We start from the raw sequence: 22451 nt of genomic DNA on the forward strand, positions 1-22451 counted from the left end.
AGCGGACCGGCTTGCGAGGTCTTAACGATCGATGACCGCCCGGCAGCCGGCACGGAGATCGATAGCAATCATGGGACATCGCCCGGGAGGCGCCCGGAAAGCACCGGCGGCAGGGAACCGGCCGGTGTCCCGCCGGTTTGGGGCGTTCGGCTCCCGGGGTGAACCTCGTCACGGACCCTGCGCCCACTTCGGTGGCTCCCCGGCCTGGGTTTCAGCCTGCAAGGGGAGCGGGCTCACAGAGGATAAATTTGTCTTTTCTTAAAAAGCCAACGCTTCAGGCCGAGTGCCCTTAAATAAGGGGGTTACAGACTTTTCGCCTTTTTAAGCAGCTTATGCTATTTTAGTGAGCTGCTCCCTCGCACACCCCTTGGGTTCTGTTTAGCCAACAATTCTCAGCCGACTCGCAAGAGGGTCAGAAGTCAAAGCATCTTATAAATAATAAATGCCGAGCCCATTTTATTTCCCTTCTTTAACCTGCAGGTTGATATTTTCCAAGTTGAGGCATCAAAAACCTATTTTAAAATGAAATGAAACCTGAGATTCTCATATAATTGCCTGACAGCAGTTGATGAATACTTAAGGGAAACACCAGTTTTACAAGACCAGTAACAAACCCCCATGATGTCTGGCAATGTTTCCATGCTATTATTCTGCATATCTATGCATAAAAACCATACACGTAGGGCTACACAAACAGTACTTTAAAAAAAACAAAGATACAATCTCTACCTCAAGAAATCTGCAATACAAAGGCTTGGTCCTGTAAGTTGCTGAGTATGACAACTCAAGCCTATATTTAATGCATTATAAATTCAAAAAAGTCAGAAAAAGCAATTAGCTTGATAAATATTATGTACACATTGAGGCATCCTGACTGCCAAAGTGGTCAGAACCTTATTTCTGTATGTTAACCTACCCTTATATTGAAAACAGCTACATGTTTCCAGCAGTAAGACCTAATTTGGTTGTGACAGACAGTAGTTATGATAGGCTTTAGTTCTGATTTCCTTCTAAACATCTCACCTGCTAAAGGTTGTGGAAGGAGTATATTATTTAGTAAAAAATAGATTCATAAGCTAGTTTTTAGAAAATGAATGTTTTAATATGGTACTTTATCCAGGGCTAAAAAAAAAGTTTTAATTTAGTTTAGAATCTCCTTAATGGCAAATGTTTACCAAGATTTACCTATTCCATGAGACTGCCTTTGTGTGCCAGGTATGAGTAACAGAAGTACCAGAAGTAACTGAATATGGCAAGCAGCTAATCTTTTTGCCACCTTTTTCTTGCCAGCTGACTCTCAAAACTATTCCTAACATAGCAATGAGATTACAGCCTTGAGTACAATAAACTGTTCACTAGTATTTTTTTCTTTTTACTGGCAGACTAGCTAGAAAGAATCCCCAAATTCCAGGAATTTCTAGTGTGAAGGCACCACCCTTTTTGCATTCAGTTACCAGTTAGAAAACAGCATCAGGAAGCAAAGGTCCGCAGTTAGTGCTTCTTCAGCAAAGAACACAGCGTTCTGCAGAAAAAGAACAGACAGTCTTAAATACTAGCTGAATATGTTTTGTTTACATTTGCACAACAGTCTATAAACTCCAAGGTTTTATTTATTCACAAAAGCAAATACCTTTTTTAAAATCAGGTAATTTCATTTGTTACTAAAATTAAGGACTGGTTTTTTTCTTCTTTCTCTGACTGTAGTAGGTTAAAGACAGTATCTTATTTATACAGACTAGTGGTGGTTTTGTAGAGCCAGCATCTGTCTCCCCCATTACTAAATAGTAATTATTAAATTACTGTAGCAGCTACAGGAAACCAGAATTGTATTGTAATGTTTGCAGTGGTTTTCACGGACATTTGCCTTTCTCGCTTCCTCCATTCTGAGACTTGTTGGCTATATGGGAACTGTCATAGCAGATTAGTCAATCTGCCCCTTATCCCTCACAAAACTCTGACTGGTACTAAACACTCCAGAACACATACATGTTTTTTTTCCAGGCTCACCTTCAGCAACAGCAGATTACTGCTGTTTAACTTGGAAAAAAACCCCACATTACTGTAGCAATATGTCCTCCAAACGAAATGATGAAAGAGTGCCAAACATCCATAACTGGTTCAGAACAAGGACCCTGACACTCTCCCCAGCTTGCTGCTCTCCCTCCAGCTGTCAGCAGTAGGAAGTGGGTTGCAAACACCCTTAGAAGATGGCACGCATCTCACAGCCACTTAAACCAAACAGTTCTGGTTTTCCATGACTTCCTATGGTTCTGGAGAACCCTCGAGCATCAGGGCTGAGCTCTGACCTGCCATCCTTTCCCCTCTGTGGCAGAACTGGGACCCTACACACTGCAGGCTTGGTAGTGTTATGTGCTGGCAGCACTTTATACAGAGCAGACAGAGAAATGAGTTGAGGTGTGAGACTTAACTCTACTCAGACTCATCTGTACTCACCAATCCTGATCGCAAGGGGAAGAAGGCTTTTGCACTCCCTCTAGCAAATGCCTGCAAGGTGCCCGGGACCAGGTCTGTGGCCTCCACGAGTGACACCGCACCAGACACTGGTGTTAGCTCACACCGGCTCTGGAGAGAGGGCCGGGCTGCCCTCACAACTGAAGCCCCTTCTGCGACAGGGCCCGGTCTGATCTCTGAGGGACCGGCCTACCTCAGGGGGCCGGGCCCAGCTTACAGACCCCTGAGGCACCCACACAGCCTAGCGCCGCACCGGGAGGACTACTCACACCCACTGGGGCCTGGGCACACGGCTGTAGACAGGTCTAGTACCCCCGGCCACCCTTAACCAGCCCCACAGGGCCACCATTCACCACCGCCGCCGCACCCTCCTCATCCTGACTGAGGGGAGAAGGCAGCCACAGGGCGGCCTTATAAGGAGTGCGGTGCGGCCTCGAAGCGCGAGCACTGATTGGGCCAGGCGGAGAGGGCGGGGCTACGCAGAAAAAATCTCCCAATAAAGAGGCGAGAGGCGGGGCTATAGGGGATAGCCGCGGGCAGTTATTGGTTGTTTCCGGGGTTGGGCGGGACTGGTGCAGCGCGCGAAGACTTGAAGCGGTTTCCTACGCGGCTGTGCGGCGGGAGCGCTGGGGTGGTGTCGGGCTGAGGCCATGGCGGCGGCTCCCGCTGAGGTGAGTCCTGCCGCTCTGTCCTGCGCCAACTGGCCGGCTGCCGCTGGCCGCAGCTAGTGGGCTGCCCGCGGCCTTGCGGCTCCTCTGGCTGTGGCGGGGACGAGGGCTGGGGAGGGAGGTAACGAGGAGTAGAGACCCAAGTGGTGGCGGCGGGGGGAGGTCGCGGCGCCTCCTCGGCCGCCCTTGAGAGCGGGCGGCCCCGCGCCGTTACCGGGCTCCCTCCTTTCCCCCCCCCCCCCTCAGACTACACTTCCCAGCATGCCCGGCGGCTCACCCTTCCGACTTGTCTCCCGCGGTGCATGCCGGGAAGGCTGTGCTCGGCCTATCCCCGCGGGCGCGGTGCATGCTGGGGGCGGGGAAAGGTCTGCGGGCGCGGTGCATGCCGGGAAGGCGGTGCCTGGCCCGGCGGGCGGGCGCGGTGCATGCTGGGGGCTGTGGAAGGCTCTGGCCGGGGCCGTTCCTCAGGGCCCCCCGGTGAGGGTCTCCGTGTACCCCCCCCCAACCCCAGCCAAGGCAGCGGAACGCCACGGCAGCGCTGACCCGATGCTGTGACCGCGCTGGCCTGCTGCCCCCCGGCGGCGTGCCGTGGCGCCAGGCCTGTGGCGGTCCACTCGGGAGGGTGTCAGCCGTGGGGGGGGTCGTTCCTGAGACACAGGAGAGGGGCCCTTCTGTTGCAGCGTGCCTGCACGCCGGGCTTGGGCACCTTGTCATGGAGGAGCCTTTCTAAAGCATCCTCACAGGTGTTAACTGGTCCCTGTTTAATTTTGGTGAAATGTAGATGTGGGAGAATAAAGTTTTCATTTTAATGGTTTTGAATTATTATCAGTGGAGATCAGCCAGTATGTTGATTCTCTTTTTTTTTTTTCCCCTGTATGCAAGCTCACCTTTCAGTACTAATAAAAGTTGTTATCCCCCTTCACATAAATACAAATTAATTCTTACAAGGATAATGTATGTGTATATAACTGTGTCTAAGGGATTAGCCAAGGTTTTGGAAGGAAGTTAGACACCAAGAGTCATTACTGCGTGAACAACACTTAACCACAGTAAGGAGAATTTTATTTTGCTTTGTAGTTTCCGTTAGAAGATTTGAATTTGGACTTGCAGAAAGCCCGTGATAGTGACTCTGACAGCGGACAAGGCAGCTGTGAAACAGCCTCTCCAGGTCACTTCAGCAAGGGGATAGCGTCTCTTGATGACAGAGGTCTGTAATATTTCCATCGATTGTCCCTGGTGGTTGTTGCCTTCAATGGTGCCTTTCTCATTTTATAAATACCTTTTTAGGAAGTTGTCATTGCGTGACCGGTAGGAATCCAAAGTGCCTTTTTTGTTGCTCGGAATGTGGGCAGACATCTGTAAATCTCTGAAAAGTGTTTTTTGAGGTACAGAAAGGGAAATAGTGAATGGGATGTGTCTTAATTGCTTATTTTCTTTCTTTTTGTGATTTGCTTAATCTATGTGCTTGTTTAGTTACTTGCAGTGGGTTTTATTGCTGTTTCAAGGCAAGTCACTAATCTATCAATCGGTGAAAGATTTTCAGCTTTGTCTTTTTTTTTAAAGGTTAAAAACATGTAACATCAATTTGGGTATTTTTATACTGCACTGCAGGGAGAAGTGAATTTTGAAAACTTGAGTTCAAGCTGATTTGCTATAGATGTTGATATCTGTGAAATTTAACAGATGCGTAACTTTGTCTAACTGATTTTTTGTTAATTAAGCTGAGGAATTTTTCTCTCCATTGTATGCATCATTTCTTTTCTTTTAATATATTTTGTCAGATTCAGAGGAAGAGATTTTTGTACGTAAAAAAGCAAAAAGCAAGAAGGTACTTCAGGACAGTGACAGCGAAGGTGGAGAAGATGGCGGCTCTTTTGTGCACAACAATATTCTGGGTGGAGACAAGGAAAATGGAGAGGAAAAAGAGAACATTACTGCCCAGAGGAACAAGAAATCCCATCGGATTCGCCAAGGTCTGCTAGATAGTGATGACAGTGACACTGGTGACCGATTGCAGATTGAAAACCTTGAAACAAGCAGAAAGGCTGGCTTGCCTGAGGAGGAATTTGAAGAGGAGACACCCCTAAAATCTAGGAAAAAGTACAGAAAACATAAACATGATTTTGAAGAAGAGTCAGCAAAAAAAGCTGTAGGAAAATCGAGAAGAAAGGAAAAGGAGAGAAAAATTCAGTCCATTAAACAGCTGAAAAAAGAAAAGAAGCCTAGAGCAGAGGTATATATTTTGGCAGAAAATCTCAGATGTTTTCTCAACTACCTTAAATTTATTACTGCATTTGCTTATTGTGTTTCAATGCTTCAACATTGCTAGTGTCCACATTCCTACAACAGGTGTGGTATCCACAGAATACCATATGAGTCTACCAGTTTCATCTGCAAAGAAAATACAAACCCTAACGCTTGATGATTTATCGTCAGTGTGTGTTAAGCCAGGCAGAAATTCTTTGGGTTCATTGGGGGTTTGTTATGTGCACAGACTGCTTTGATTGTTATTTCAGCTTTTCTCTACATTGCTGTGCTAGTTTCTGGAGGAAGCTTTGGTCTACTTTTCAAATTGGAATTCTGGTCTAAATAAGTGGCTGCTTAGGAGGTTGCATATTGTTGCTATTTGTAAAATGTATATTTGAAGTGTTAATTTATTCTCTCGGAGTCATTTTGGTCTTCAGTAATTACTGAAATTCCCTGCTTACCATAGATGTAGGGAATATTGCTCCATGAATTACCTTGCCAACTTTGCAGTGCTGTAAAGTGAATATGACTGGCTTACAGGACACACAAGATGCTAGATTAAAGATGGCATGTACTTTTTCTAACTTCTTTCATCAAGACCTTTTGACAGTAATCTTGAATTAATGTCAAAGAACTGAAGGGGAGCTTCTGAAATTAATTACACAAATACTTTATTCTTATGGCAAGCAGGTAGATGGTGGTCAGAGGTATCCTTTTAATGACAGTGGATGTCTTCTTGATGACAAAGAACTTTTTGATAATGGCTTAGAAGAGGAAAACGATTACCCCCCAGAGGATGAAGAGTCAATAGAATCAATACGAGCGGCAGTGAAAAACAAAATAAAAAAATATAAGGTAACATTTGATAGTGATACAAGATTATTTGTTATTAGTGGGAAATATTGTACTTGAGCATGTATTAAAACTCTTTTTGACAACAGTGTGCTTCTGCTGCTATGACAGAGGAGAGAATAGTCCTCTGCTTTGTGTTCTTAAAGATGGAGGGATGTTGTCCTGGAAAGTTGTAGAGATGATGCTATAGTAGGAGCTTTGGAAATCTACCATAAGTATTATGTGGGATTTGTTTTGGTTTATGAGAATGCTTTCTGGTTTTGCTAACCAGTGATGATTCTGTACAATGATTTTTACTTTTGACTTGTTTGTCCTTGGTAGTCCCTGTGTATCTAGACAAATAAATTAATCTCTTTTTACGCACTGTAGAACAAAGAATGGTTTTCTGAGGGTGAAGGCTACAAACATGTATTTGATGAGGAGAATGAGGAACCTGTAGTGAAAGAACCAAAAAGGAAGGTGAAGTATTTTTCTTTTTAAAGCTCTCCATTGTTTGTTGTAGTGACTCAAATGTTTTTTGTGTGCATGCTGTCCAATGTTTCTGTTGATTTACTATTTTTAATCTTTTTTTTTTTTAACTGGCTGCTTTATTCTGACTGCTTTCTGTTTGAAAGGGAAAAATAAGCTATTTAGAAAGTATAGATAGAGTCCCTCTTTTTTTTTTTTTCTTTCTGACTTCAGAAGCCTTTCTTTTCTTTCCTTAAGGAGCGGAAAGCAGCAAGGTTAAGTAAAGAAGCCATTAAACAACTACATAGTGAGACCCAACGACTTATTAGAGGTAAAACTTAAATTCTTTGGATGTAGAGGGGTATAAACTATTAAAAAATTCAGGGGAGAAACTGAAAGAATTTACCCAAAAGGTTAGAGCCTTCTTTCACCTAGCATGAGTTATTTAAGGTTGAAGGGTGCAAGACCATTTTTATTCAAGGTCCTATTAAAAGATATCTTTGTAACTATTGAAAAAGAAAAATAATCATTGTGCAAACACTTGAGCCTGTAAACTTGTTTAAAGTTAGTGGAATATTTAGAGAGAGGCATGTAATAGAATGTCAAGACCAGTTTCAGTTTTAGTATAAACATCACAATTAATTTCCTAATGAATCCAGGGACATGTTGCAAATTTGATTTTCAAGACTGTTGCTACTCTTTCCCAAACAGCAATGTTTGCTGTACTTGTTTAAACTGTGCTGTTTGTGCCTAATCAGATGTCTTTGCTGCAAAATACTTGTGTCAAGCTTCTTTGAATTTCAGAGATATCAAATAAATCCCTTGGATAATGTCTTAAATTTTCTTTCACCTCCTTTCTCTGGTAGAATCGTCTGTGTCTCTCCCATATCATGTGCCTGAGACCAAAAGCATTCACGACTTCTTCAAGCGTAGACCTCGACCAGTATGTCAAGGAAATGCTATGGCATTGCTGAAGTAAGGTCTTAAACCTTTCTCATATTTTTTCATAAATTTTGAGGATATCCCAGCTTTGCTTTTGGGGATAACCAGACTTTTGCATGCAATAGGTGTCATATGACATACACGCCTGCTCTGTGGACAGTCACAGCTTTTTTCTGGTTTAATTTTACCTGTTGCTTTGACCAGAAAGTTTTATTAAGAAACTTTCTTAGGCTTCTTTAATTCCATGAACATCTGGAAATTACGAGTGTGTCACTGTTAACATGAGGCATTTCTTTCTGGCTTCATTAGGTCCACTAAATACCAGCTATCCCTAAATGAAGAATCTGCAGACACTAAGAACTTGAGCACGGATTGCAAAGAAGGGCAAATAGAATGTGATCAATCAGCAGCTAATGAACCAGAAACAAACCTTGGCAGAGATGTTGATATTACTGTGAGCAAGCCTCTTGCTGATGTAGGGAAGAACTCCAGAGAAGACTCTGCTGAGAAGCCCAGGCAGGACAGTGATGATTCTTGTACAGTTAGGACTGTAACGACTGATAACAATACAGAAGAACAACAGCACTCTAACTTCCAAAGCACTGATTGTAGTGAACAAAAAGACAATGAAATTCCTCTGGTAGTTGAAGGAGATGCCCTTGAGCAAAGAGGTGAAACGACACCAGACTTACAAGGTGAAAAAAGCAATCAACAAGTGGGGCCTGGATTGGTGGCACAACCTGAAAAAGTGAGGAAGTCCAAGTTGGATAAACTTCGTGAACTGGGAATAGACCTGTCCATCAAACCAAGAATCTGCTCTGGCAATGAATCCTTTATAAACCTCGACGAATCTGATTCAAATAAAGGTATTGCTTTTATTGTTGTAATCCTGTTGTATCTGTCCAAGTAAGCAGAGTTAATCTGACTTTAACTGGAACATCTCTGAGAAATGTTTAGGCAATAGAAGAGTCAGGCATGTTCACTTACTAGTATGGATTCTTTGCTTGACATTGGCATCCCTTTTCTTCCAGCTAATGTTTAAAAGGGAAGTTCCGAGTCCTTAATGTTTGAAAGCTTGAAGGAATGTGCAGTGATAACTATTTAATGATGAATGATTTATTTCCATTTTGCTGTAGTGAATTATGTTGGTACTTAAAGCACATGGAAGCACTTTTTCAAATCGATTCAAAACGAGGCATGCAGTAATTATCTGGAAGCAAAACTGGCCTGTGTTCCAGAGTGTTTGCCACTGATTTTGTTAAAAGGCAAGGCTGGATAGCAAGTAAAAATTTACTTCTGTAGCAAGAATGGTTTGAATGTCTTCTAGGTACTGGAATTTGAACATTGATTCATCAATATTAAATAATTGACCTTGTTTTAGGGAAAGATTGCAAATGATTAGGCAATTTTATAATTCCATTAAATCTATTATGTATTAGAAGATATTAAGAGGATGTCTGGATTAGATGCTACTTCTGTGCATGGAGGAAACTGACCTCTGCCAAGAAACAGTTTTTTGTCAGCCATCAGTCTGGTTTTAGACATATATGTTAACAGAAGTTTAGAATTGCCTGGTGGCTGGAAGGCTAGACTGGAAGTGACTTGAGGTCTTCTGGATAAATCATAGTCAATGCTAAGGTAATTTAATATTAGCTAATATCAATTAAGTACAAGTTACAGCAAAAATATTCTGTAGTACTTCATTGTTTTATTAGTCCAGTAGAATGGTTTTGCAAGTATTTCAATATTAAAGATACAGAGTTTGTAACTAACTTCCTTTGGAAAAAGAAAAATAAATTCTCAAGACCTACTCTTGATACAACTTTAATTCTCAATGCTTTTAAATGCTATCAAATTAATTTGCATTTTGAAATTTAATTAATATGTATTTAAAGAATTGGAAGCCTTGAAAGCACGTTTCTTGAAGCACACTCTTCGAACATCAAAATCCAAAGTTGAACGGACCGTAAACGTGAACATTATTCGTAAGGAGACTACATCTGAAGGAAAAGAGGAACTGAAAGCAGATGTGGTACCAGCAGTGTTAGCTGCAGAAAGCCTGGATGAAACAGTCCACACAAAGCCAGGTTGGTTTGGGAGAAGAAGTGATGATGGTTGAATTGGAAAACACTTTGTCTTTTTTTTTCTCTCTCATACCCCCTTTCCCAATGCTGCCCTATGAAATACAGCTGAAGGGATCTTCATCTGTGAAATTAGTATGTATGTTCCCACTAATGGATAGCCCTGTTTTAAAAAAGAATCTTGATAGACTTCTTAAATAGCACTGACCTGTGTTGAACAGCCTCAGTTGGATCTTTGTGATTGGTTCTCTGGATTTCTCCCCATCTGTACCAAAATTTTGTGTAAATCTGTATCTGTACTGTTCTTTTCCACTAGCGCTTTGAATGTAACTCTGAGGCTTCTTGTGAACTATTACCATTTATTAGATCTCTCATGCTTCCTTATTTCTATACTGTAGTTTCTAATAGAATTGTATGTGTGTGGAATGTGACTCTCTCATAGTATCCATTAAAAGAAACAGATTATTTGGCTAGTTCTATGGGCACGTGTTATTTTTAGCTGCTCTTAATTATTTCATGTGCTATAGCACATCTGCCCGTGGCAATTGGATGCTCTTTTTCCCAAAAGACAGAGTAGAGAGACAGACCCTATTCTCATTCAGAGTGCTGCACCAGTGACATTTATGGATAATGGGAATCTTGATAATTCATGAGATGTGTGGTCTCTAAATTGAGTTTATTGAAACTGACTGCTCTAGCTCTTATAGCTGGCAGATAAATTCATAAAAACATTTAAAAACAAGTAACTTTTTAATTCCCTTTTTATGTGTTTAGTTACAATAGATTGGATGCTTGAAGGCAGTGAAGTTAAGAATTCACTGTAGTACATCTAATGTATTCATTTATTCATTTCTGTCCAGGTGAAAAGCTACAAGTGCTGAAGGCTAAACTCCAGGAGGCCATGAAACTCCGCAGGACTGAGGAACGCCAAAAGCGGCAAGCATTGTTTAAACTGGATAATGAGGACATGGAGGAAGAAGAAGAAGAGGAGGAGGAAGAGATGACAGATGAGTCTGAGGAAGAGGAAGAAGGCAGTCATGAGGTCTGTACGCAACGTTTTTACGTAACCTAGGCAGCTTCTCAGTTCTGTTGCTTCTGCCCAGTGAAATGAGACTTTTGTACACTAGTAACATTAGGGAAATTGCCAAGAATTCTTCCTAGAAGCTAAAAAATTGCTATAGTTAGCATGTTCAGGGTTTGGATTGTCCAAAACTCAATTTATTAGTATTTTCCTTATTTGTCTAAATAGCATTAAAACCAAATATAAGAGTATAAAAGATTCTGGTGCTACTTTCTCTTTTTATATATACTTGGCTTATTGCTAGCAGGGGACAACTGAGGTTACCTGCCTGATCTGGGGTAGGGTTTGCCATGGCCTTTCCTTTTTAAAAGGGATCAGAACAGAGTTGCTTGAAAAACGGCCAAGCTATGTCAGTTGTCTCAGAGTGGAATAGTACATGCAAGAACTGTGAATGTCACTCAGCTTCATCCTCCATATGTTAAAATGTTTTCTTGAAAAGTACGCAAAGAAGTGTGACAGACCAAAGCAATAATTGTATCTCTGCTATGTTTGGGGATATTTTTTAGAATGTGGAATTTCTGCTTGGCGAAGCAGAGGAAGATAATGAAGATATAGAAGAGAAACACATCGAAGATGGTGATAAAGAAACTGACAAAGAATCAGTTGATGGAGAAAAGCTGGAGAAATCTGTGCACTCTGATTCTGTTCTCAAACCACCTTCAACAGAGTCTACGTTGATGCTTTTTAAGGACAGCTCTTCAAAAATGGGGTAAATAAATCAAGCCTTAAAAATGATACCTGAGCAATTTTATATTTGATCAATACACCTAGATGTTTTGATTTAAAGTACTTTTTATAACTATTTTTTCTGTCTTGTTCCAGTAGTTATATGTGCATTCATACGTATTTTCTTTTAAAAACCTAGTGACTAATAGTGGAATAATCTGTTTCTTAATCAAAGTGCACTAGATGTATTTTTGTGTGTTACCTTGTTTTTTGCAATTAATCTTGTATATATTGGCAAATACATTTTATTTAATGAATTGCAGATACTCTCTTCCTGATGAGAAACTTGAAATGGAAGAAGCTGCAGACAAAGGACCTGCCAAGTTAGGTAAAGTAGAACTATTATCGTTAACTATCATTTTCTTCACCTGGCACACATAGAAGTTTCTGTTTGAGATTGGTATTCGATATTTTTGTTATTTCATCACCTGTATAGTTATAGAGTATGATTATAAAAGTTTAGACTGGTGAAAAAATGGGAGGGCTTGAGAAAATGAGAGGAAAATAAAGTTCAAAATTACGCTGGAAAAAATATAGAAGCCATCAGAAATCAGTAAGATAAAATTCAATAAAAAGGTGTAATATGCATCCTGTATGAAGAAAAAAATCCAACATGACCACAAAATAATGAATTTTTAGCAAGGTGTCAGTGTTGCAAAATAGTATCTTGAGGTTTTACTGGATCACAAAAAAAAAGTTAAGCACCGTATTTAATTTTTGTTTTCTTTTTCAGAGGATGATGATTCATTTTCTCTACCAACACTAGCAAAAGAGAATAGCCATAATAGCAGCTTTGAGTTGATTGGCTCCATGATTCCATCATATCAGCCCTGTAGCAAACAGATGTCACGTGGAGGGAACTTTTTATCTGCAGCAGGAGGTTTCAGGTCACCTTCCCCAGGTTTTTTCAAAACAAGCTTTATCAGCTCAGCTTCTAAGGTAAGGTTCTCAGTCCTATTCCTATCATATATTAACACAGTGGGTAGTGAATAAATGTATTTTATCCTGACTGTCAGATCTATCAAAAAATTAATACCAGAAGGCAGCATCTAGCCAAATGCTTTTATATGAGTAAGATTTGGGAAAAGCAGACTGTCCCTAGAGTTTAAAATGTCTCCACATTGGAACGGATAAAAATGAGATTACAAAAAACTTAGCATCTATTCTTTGATGTTTTAGAATATATAATCTGTTTTTACATCTAAAATATGTACACCATAAATATTTTTTTAAGCATACTTACACATGCTTAAGCTACACAATATCTGATGTCGGTGAACTCCTATGATTTATCAGAGCAGTGTGGATGTACTTGACTCCTGCATGGTCTTAATCCTTTGAAATAGCTTAAATGTTTTATCCCATTCTTGCTTTTGATTTCTAGGCTTGCAAAACAAATAACTTGCATATTTTTTTATTCCTTTGGCTAGAGCTCAGGAAAGACATCTGAGCCCTCTCTTCCCATAGAAGATTCCCAGGACCTGTATAATGCCTCTCCTGAGCCTAAGAGTTTATTTCCAGGGGCTGGGGAGTCACAGTTTCAATTTTCTTTGGAAGATGACACTCAGAGCCAGCTGCTTGATGCAGATGGGTAAGTAATAGGTGTAAAGGGTGGTGTTTGATGCCCTTTAACAAAAAAAGGAGATACAGACCAGCAAGATATTTCTAACTACAGACTTTCTTTCAGGTTCTTGAATGTTGGACAACATAGGAATAAATACCAGTCCTCAAAGCATCAGCTGACTCTGGCTAGTATGGATGAGAATGCAATGGATGCCAATATGGACGAGTTACTGGACTTGTGTTCTGGACAGTTTAGCAGTCAAGCTGAACACGTGCCAAATACCAGCAGCAACAAAAAGCAGAACATGGAAGAATTGCTGAATCTTTGTTCAGGAAAATTCTTGTCTCAGAGTATGTCCTGAAGTCTGTTTTCAGCTTTGATTACTTGATCTATAAGCTTTATGATAAGGTACCCCTTAGTCCTGGGCACTAATGCGGAATGTGGAACTTCGAGACTTCTGAGAGCTCTAACAATCTAACACCTTTGTGGGAGCATGCTAACTGTCACTTCTACGATGCTCTCTGATATTTTAAGAGTAGAAATATATCTGTCTAATAAGTTGCAATCTTACTACTTTTTGTAGCAGGTTCTCCAACATGGGCATCTTCGGTATCTTCCAAGGCAGAAAAAGACAGTGACATAGAAGATCCAATGGCAGAAGCTCTAGCACTTTGTTCGGGCTCCTTTCCCACAGACAGGTTAGCATTGTTCGTCCTAAAATTGACAAACGTTTATAGTGGTAGTTGTCTTGTTTCACTCTTAATGCATTTTCTTGTTCGACATCAATTCAAAATGCTGTAAGCAAAAGTGTGGTCTGTTTTGGGCGTGAAGGGGAGGAATATTGCAAATTGCTCAGCGATCACTCTCTAAATCAGCAGCATATACTGTTTCCCACAGTTACTGTGAAGGGAAATTCTTCTTTGTCTTTCACTGATAGTGGAAGGTGTGTTGAAGGAACTCTCATCAAACTGAGAAAAGATTGTTAGAATGAAGGACTTCTGGGTTCTATTCTGGGCTGTTACCAAACTACAGGAACCATAACCAGATGTTAGTATTTGCATTTTCTCCATTGGTTAAACTGGAAAGGTGTATAGCTGCCTGACAAAAGGATAATGAGGCTTAAACAGGAATGTTAGGGGGATCCAAGAGGAATTTTAGAGGGAAAGAAACTCAGGATTTAGTACTTGCCCCATGGTTTCTGCAAGTGAAGACCTGAGGTCTTAAAATAAAACATCAATGCTAGTGAGGATTTAGGGCATTTAAAGCTAAATGCTGTTGAGAGACTGTTAGCTCTTTGAATGCTCACAGCTAATTACCTGAGACCTGCTATCATGATGGTTGAAATCTTGCTTTGAATTATTGTGAAGCCATCATTGGAGGTGAAATGAAAGCATGCATTTCTTTCATTTACTTTCTCCTAGGGAAGAAGATGATGAAGAGGAGCAAGAAGAACTTGGTGATTTTCAGCTTTTAACAGATGATAATGCCTTTGATAGTGAAGAGGTATGAACTGATGGAACAAAACAACTGCTACAGCATTCTGACTGAGAGAACTCCATTTATCTACTTAGTTTTTTAATATAACCATCAATGCAAAGAATTGTGACTTCCAGAACAAGCTACTGAAACATTTTTAAGAGCAATGTTTGGATTGCTTAAAATGTCTCCTTAATATTATGATATAGTGGACAAAGCATCTTAACACAGCAAATCCTCTGAAAAATCTGTGGTGTTTTAGTCTGTGTTTATTGACCGAAGAATAGAAGAAGTTGTCATTACAAAGCACTCCACTTCTGAAATCCAATTTCTGAAAATTTTCTCTTTGACAGGATGAAAAAGGTGGAGATAGTGATGCTGAAGAAGCAGAAATGAGTGATGAAGAAGAACTGCTGAGACATAGACGGGGCTTGAAGAAAAAATTGTAAGTACATCTTTTTTTTGTATATTAATTGCCAGACAGAATAGAATATTAATAGCACTATAAATTTAGTCTATAATTATTCCCTCCCCAGCTTTAGTATCTGATGTTTATGGTGTTGGCTCCAGCTGTTTTTTTCCTTTGGTGCTGTCATGTTGCATGAGTTTAACTATGTTGCTGGTGGGTTATAGACGGTTTCTATTATAATTTTCATTGTAGATGGAAATCAAAAGGCCACAATGAAAGCAATGCAACATTTTTTTTGACCAAAAAAAATGCAGGAGTGCAGAAGTATTGCTTTCATTCCTCCTGTCTTAAGATCTTTATTTGTTTTAGCAAGTAAAACATCTAGTTGGCAGTTATCATTGCTATCACATTTGGTAGGCAACTGGCAAGGAATCTGGTGGATGACAATAATTTGGGGTGTTGTATGTTGGCAGGCTGTGTGTAGGAATGTGCAAGAACTCAAGTATTAGTCTGTTACAAAAAATAAAGATGAATCATGATTTCTCATTTAGGATATGTGTTAATTTTATGTCAAAAGATAAATCTTGCTTTCAGAAGATTTGTTTGATTATTGGTCTACCAAACTGAACTCTTTTAATATTCTTTTATAGAAAACTGCAGGATTTCATGGAAGATGAGGCAGAGCTGTCAGGGAGTGATGTGGGCAGTGAGGATGAATATGATGGTGAAGACCTGGATGAATATGAAGAAGAGGTTATTGATGAGGAACTCCCTAATGAAGTAGAATTAGAAAATCAAATACAGAAATTACACATGTCAGTGACAGTATTAATATGTATTTGTGTGTGTGAAGTCATGGCTCTTGGGTATAAACTGGACTAACCTCCTCCCTTTCTCCTGTGTTGATAGGAAGGCAATGCTTGATGATGACAAGCGTCAGTTACGCTTGTACCAGGAGCGATACCTCATTGATGGTGACCTGCATAGTGATGGCCCTGGCAGAATGAGGAGATTCAGATGGAAAAACATAGGTGCCTTTCTGATCTGTGGTTAATAGATGGAGGTGAAAGATTGGAAAGAGAGTGTGTGTGTGTATGAAATACCACTCGGTAGTCCTTCAGAAGTAAATAAACTTTCAGAAATAAATTGGGTTGGAGGGGGTCTGGTTTTGGATGGTGGGGTGTTTTTTTGGTGTTGGATTTTTTGGGTTTTTACTAGTCTGCATATTTTATGCCTCTTGTAAAATTAATAGCTAATGTTTTTTTCTTTGTCTAGATTATGCTTCACAGATTGACTTGTTTCAGAGAGATTCAGATAATGATGATGAAAATTGTGAACAGTTTGATGAGACAGAAGCAAAATGGAGGAAAGAGCGATTTGAACGAGAACAGTGGCTTCGTGAGCAGGTAATAGTTAGCTTCCAGAATGGCATCTTGCTTGATATTTCTCTATACCATTGCTAGGTGAAATTGTTAGTTCCTCAAGTTAAACTCTGGAAAAAATACCCTTCATAAATGTATCTTTGTTTTTCATTGTGAATTCTGCTTTTTCTCTTCTACAAGTATTGTACAGAGAGAGAAACTAATTCAGAAGGGAGAGGCAAAACAACTGTGTTCTGAAACAAGTCAGCTTCAAAGCTGAAATAAGTTTCTTATGCTGGGAGCATACCTTCAAGTTTTAGAAGTTTCAGTATTAGGTCAGCTTTGTCAGCTGAATGTGATAGTACAGGTTTGCTGTTCATTAATAGAACAAGGATGATAAAGTGTCTAAGAAGTTGCAATAAACTTTCACAGTAGAAAGTAAATAAAAAAGACTTAATTTACATAATGAAAGGACTTGGTCTACTTAAAATACTGAATGAAATGTTCATTCTTAATTTTAACTTTTCAATTTTATGAAGTGTCTTCTCTCTACTACAGAAGGAAAAAAATAAAGAGCAGGAGGAGGAAGAAGAAATTGGTGAAGACAGCCAATTCATGAAACTAGCAAAAAAAGTAACTGCTAAGTCCCTACAGAAGAAAGGTAAGCTTACTTTTTATTGAAGTGACAATCAAGTAAGAGAAAGAAAGCTTAAATTTCAGTCATCACTTGTAGTCTCCATTGAAGCAGGCCACAGATCAGAAAACTCCAGCGTCTAGTTTTCTTACACCAGTCTGAGCTCGTGTCTTCCAGAACTTGAAAGGCTAAAGGTATAAAAGCATTGAAAATGTGCAACTGCAAGGTTGATGATAATTGTGTGTATTTGCTTAATAAAATAGTATGTTACTACTTGGGAAAAAAGTTGTAGAGTGGAAATAAATTCCTCTATGATCCATACAACTGATGATGTAAAGGAATTTGATGCAGATTTCTGCCCCCCTGCCAGTGTTTGCTGTCTGTTGTCAATTCCAAGTTCTTCAGTTTGATATAAAATTATATTCCTTCAAATTAAATTCAGAAACTGACATTTTCCTCTGTCTCTGCTAGCAAGCCCAGCAGTAGTGGTACAAGACACAACACTATTACCCAGGAACCCGTTTGAAACATTCAGACCTGCCAGTGACATCCAGGTTGGTAATGGTTCTGAAAAATGGTATTTCTAAACTGCATCTGTAGAACACAGCAAAGTCAGCTGACCCTAGATTCTGGCCATTTCTGGTTTGTATGGTAGTGAATAACATTTCAGTAGGGAGTAGTCTTTTCTATTAAGAGTAACCTACTAAAAGAGCTGTCTTGTTCATGTTAGTGGTTTAATGCAGCATTTCTTTGTTCTTCAGATAAAAAACGGGTCTCTCTTGAACAGACCTAAAGCTGTCCTTCAGAAGCTAGCAGCAATGTCAGATCTTAATCCAAATGCACCTCGAAATTCAAGGAATTTTGTCTTTCATACACTTTCCCCAGACAAGAGTGAAGAGGCGAAGGAGAAGTCAAAACTTCAGGTAAAGAGTTGTGTGGAATGTGCTGCCAGTTGTGTAGATTGTTTAAACGTACAGGCACTAAGCACTGCCAAGTAGTTAAGAGCACTGCTGTTTTAAATATTCTCTGTGATTTCCTAGTATGTGCTCCCACACCAAATAATTCTCTGGTAATTCAGAATTTCAACTTTTTGGAGATTTTGTACATTCTAATGTATTCTACTCCCCTGTAGGTGAAGAAAAGAGGTCCTACTGCAGTAATAACATCTCTGGCCAAACGGCCCAGGGTAGACAGCACAGATGAATCAAGTCAAAGTCGAAGTATATTCCAGTACTTGGAGAGCTGAATGTTGCTTTTTAGGGCCAGAGGTTGTATCTTGTCTCTTTGCCAGTTGCGGTTTGTTTTGCAAATCTGCCAGCAGTCATCAGGAAGGTAAACAAATTGCTGTACATTCTCAGGCTGCCACTTAATTCACAAGTTCCAGTAATTTCCAGGCAATGGTCGTGTTTATTCCCCTTTGGTTTTTCTCAGTGCTCCGTGGCAAATGAGAGCACAAAATCCATGCTTGGTTTGGAATGAAATGCTAACTTGGTCTTTCCCAAGCATTAAGGAAACTTACACTACTGTATACTGTCCTCGCAGAATCTCACGTTTCAGTGGTATCGGTTCCATCTGAAAATGCCGTTCATGTGACAGGTATGACACAGAAATGCTGCAGTTAGCTTAAAGCACAGATGGAGGAGGTATTTCTACAGTTTTGGGTAAGAAGAAAGCAGTGTTAACTATAGCAGGACAGATGTTGTTTACACTTGCAGTACGAAGTTAACTATAGCTTCCTCCAATGCCTTGTTTAATGTTAAGCATTTATTAGCCTGACATTTTAAGAAGCTCTAATTTATGTTTGAAATGTATACTTTTAAAGAAGGTCCCAGTCTTCTATGAGACAGTACAATAGGGATTTCTTTCCCAGTTTTTATTCCTGTTTAAATTCTTATGCATATGAATGTGCATATGTGGAGAGGGAAGAGTGTGAATAACAGATGTAGGAAAGGAAAAGAAGGTGTGTTGAGGGTTTTTATTTGATTATTTGGGGGGGGGGGAGTTGTTTGATTTGCTTCGCCCAGCTGAAGACTCTCTTAAATCATCCATTCCATTGTTTTCATGCAAGCTGCACTCATCCAAGAGAAAACATCCGTTTCTGAACAGCTAGTAATGAAAAGCCTTCTCTAGAATGAGGAAATTAGATAATAAGAAACGATCATTCACAACTATTCTAAATAGTGTGAAATAAACTTGAGACAGAATATACAGCATTTCTGACACTTCTGATTGAGAGTTGAATGTGTTAAAGTAGAGACCAGATAATGGTAAGACAGTGGCCTGCTCTGTAAAACTAAAGATCTTTCTAGGACTTGATGTCACATACTTAGGTTGCCAACTCTGTCAGAGAAGTACCCTGAATTGTAAATTTTGTTACATCATAAGCATATGCCTGGTGTGCTACATGTAAAATATTTTACTGTATATTATGTTTATAAAGAATTATGGTACTAATTGGAGTGCAATTTTACAATAAAACATGTTTTTAATTTTGGAGGCAGTTGGAATTAATTTACAGGATTTCACTCAGTTGTGTGTATGTGGGTTTTTTTTTCCCAAAATGTTTGTCTATCTCTGTCTTTTTTTTTTTTCATTGCTGCTTTTCTTTTGTAGCCACAACTAAGCCCTTCACTAGGAGCAGCTGCAAGAATATTGGAATACAACAAAAAACCACTCCAATAAACATAGGGTGTTTAAATTCTCAAGTCCTCAAGTCTTCCACTTCAGTTTGCATAAAATTCTTGGCCCTGAGAATATGTTGTTTCTTAGTGATTCAGTAGTTTTGGTTTTTTTAGTTCCTAGACAAAACTTGCTTTATCTTTGGCTTGAGATGTGCCTATTTCAGTTCATTCTAGCAATTCTAATAATTAGTACACCTGGATTTGGGATGGGAAGTTTAGGGAAGAGAATGAAGGAGGAAAGGTCATTTATCAGATGTTTCTTGAAGAGCAGCATAACTGAAATAAGATATCTGAATATCCAGTTAATTCTCTATCATGGTGTTTGCGCTGATTTGTAAGTTGTACTAATTCAGCACAGGCTTACTGGACAAAAACATTCGAAGCTGTAAAATTCAGCACCTTCTTGTAATTTTGCTAACACTGCCTGCCACTAGAGAGCAGCAAGAGAATGCTCTTCCTCTAGCAAAAGGGGACAAGAATGATTAAAGCTTAAACTGTACTCTGACTCAAGGGGAAATTCTTATACTTTTCCATGCTCTATGGCATTGCAAAGGATTAAATCTATATAGACCTATAACGGCTACATTTTTGCATTAGAAGGTAGTAGCTTGAAGAGCACCTTTACAGGGTTGACCTTGTCCTGGTGGTCTTACTAGCCTTTCCTCAGCACATGCTAGCTGTGGCATTTATTTCTTTTTCACTTTAAAATTTTCCCTTCAAAATACTTTTTGCTTGTTCCAGAACCAAGAATAGAAAAATATTGTTGAGCCTGCAGAACTTATAAATTGAAATACATAGGATGGGAAGATTTCTGGCTACTGTGGTTCGGAAACATTTCCCCCAAAACAACCTTTCAGGAGTTCAGGGTTTGTGAAATGCTGCTGGTAAGCACTACACCGCACCCCAGAAACTTCTTGCAGGGGAATATATTCCGTGCCATGTTCTGAGGAGGCAGTGGTAGGAGGCTGGGGTGAGTCCCGTAGGAGCTGAAATCTCAATAGCAGGAGGGGTTGAACCACGTACTGAAATGCTGCTGCTGCTACTTATTGTGCCAGACTCCATCTTCCCACCAGGGAGGAGAGCTGTGGGTTTGGGCCTGACCCTCGCCTCTGCTCCCACCTGTGCTGCCGACCTTTTCTCATCCCTGTGGCTGGCTCTTCTAGGGCTGCCCCCCACCCCACCTCCCGTCTGGCACATTAACTCAGCTTTGGCTTCTCATTTTCAAGTATCGATTCAGCTCACCCCTCCTGGCACTGAGATGCTGCTGCTGTGCTAACAGAGAAAAATCCCCCCCTGTTGCTGCTGGAAGTGCCAAGAGTGGTCTGGTGCTGGCCCAACCAGCTGGGAAGGAAGGATTGACTAAGGGTCGAGGCAGAGAGGAGTGACAGGGTGGGAATGAGGGTCCTGTGCACAGCCCTGGGGCAGCAGTGCACCTCAGCCTGTGCAGAAACAGTCTCTGCGGGGCTGTCCCGGGCTGAAGGAAGAGCTCCTTCCACTTTGCTCGCTGCTTTTCCCCTTTAATCACATCTTGGGCTAACCACTAGCAGTTACAGCTGAGAGTCAGGATGGGCGATGGTTGGGTTTTAGCTTTGCATGAAGTGCGAAAGTGGCTGCACCTTGGTAGGACACCAGGGGTTTCATCTGAGTTAGGCAGCTGTAATAACTACATGTCTCTGTGCCTCAGTTTCTCCTACCTGCACAAGGGACAGGAGGAATAAAACCTTTCGGCTCTGAGCTCCAGATCCTAGGCTGTACTGCAGGAGCCTTGATGAGAGGCGTGCTGCTAAGTATGCAATGTTACCTGCTGAGTTTGCGGGGAGAATGAGCTCTTAGGAACCTAAATGATAGCGAAGAAATTAAAAAAGAACTTATAAGCAGAGGAAGGAATGGCCTTTGGTCTGTGTTAAAGGTTAACATTGCAGACACGTTTATAATCATAGCTCTCGCCACCCCACGGCTCCTCGAGGGCTCAAGGCAGTCACTGAATTATGTTTTCTTTTCCTTTTTTTTTTTTTTTTTTTCTTTTTGCCAAGAGACTGAAAGGGGGAGAGAAAAAAAACTATTTGTTTGTCTTGTCTAATTTAATTTATGTTATTTATCAAATAGACAGGTTATTTGGGAAACCAGATGGACCCAGGCTAAAATCATCTGTATTTCCAACATGTGAAAAATTATGTCGGAGTGGACACATGAAAAGGAGTGTGCTGTATGTTTTGTGTGTGCTTATCACGTGAGCTTCTGCACCTCATCTGTCCTGGACCTTTAATCAGTTGTCCCAGACCCAATATGAGGGTTAAAGGACAAAAAGACCCCCAGGCATCCACGCAAATGCGGATGGGGAGGGTGTCTTCCAGAGCAGCCATGTCACAATTATTTACCCTCTCTGGCTTTCAACCTGCTCGTTAACTGGTGCATCCTTTCTCCAGAAGTGATGAATGGGGCACATTTTTGGGCCCATGGAAACGTCTTTACCACGTACTTGGTTTTGGAGCGGAGCAGGTGATGTTTTCAGTATCTTTCTTTTCCTTTGCGTTCTCCATTAATAGAAAAGGAAACAAGACGGAGAGCAGCAGAAATAGGCAGGAACAGCTATAGTCTAACTGAAATGGAGTAGATAATTCAAGAAATACAGCAATACAATGAGGAAAAGAAAACAAGACCCCTCTATTAGTCACAGGCAAGTGTTTTTCTCCCTAAGAAGGAAAAGATAACAGCAGCGAGGGAGAAAAACCCCCACCCTGCAGCACTGATAATGCAAAGGTGTTGCCTTGTGCAGGTAGGAGCAAGCCGGCGGTGGCAGAGCTGGCGAG

General features: G+C 40.5%; 1 protein-coding gene across 4 annotated transcripts; it reads left to right on the top strand.

Annotated features, from left to right (window-relative positions):
- Positions 1-3066: 3066 nt before the first annotated feature.
- On the top strand, positions 3067-19454 carry CLSPN (claspin). 4 transcript variants are annotated; one of them, XM_049820922.1, is made up of 25 exons: positions 3067-3143; positions 4218-4347; positions 4922-5373; positions 6075-6242; positions 6609-6698; positions 6945-7017; positions 7553-7661; positions 7938-8494; positions 9524-9715; positions 10570-10751; positions 11297-11499; positions 11780-11844; positions 12250-12455; positions 12947-13107; positions 13204-13430; positions 13664-13778; positions 14502-14583; positions 14910-15001; positions 15616-15780; positions 15875-15996; positions 16241-16371; positions 16885-16987; positions 17432-17514; positions 17722-17883; positions 18093-19454. In XM_049820922.1, the coding sequence occupies exons 1-25, from the start codon at positions 3123-3125 to the stop codon at positions 18204-18206; spliced, it is 4005 nt and encodes a 1334-aa protein (XP_049676879.1). In that variant the 5' UTR covers positions 3067-3122; the 3' UTR covers positions 18207-19454. The 4 variants fall into 4 exon arrangements, with proteins under 4 accessions (XP_049676879.1, XP_049676880.1, XP_049676881.1 ...); XM_049820923.1 differs by having other exon boundaries at positions 13667-13778; XM_049820924.1 differs by having other exon boundaries at positions 6078-6242.
- Positions 19455-22451: the final 2997 nt, after the last annotated feature.

This window comes from Accipiter gentilis, chromosome 17 (genome assembly GCF_929443795.1).
Source record: "Accipiter gentilis chromosome 17, bAccGen1.1, whole genome shotgun sequence".
NCBI classification, from domain to species: domain Eukaryota; kingdom Metazoa; phylum Chordata; class Aves; order Accipitriformes; family Accipitridae; genus Astur; species Astur gentilis.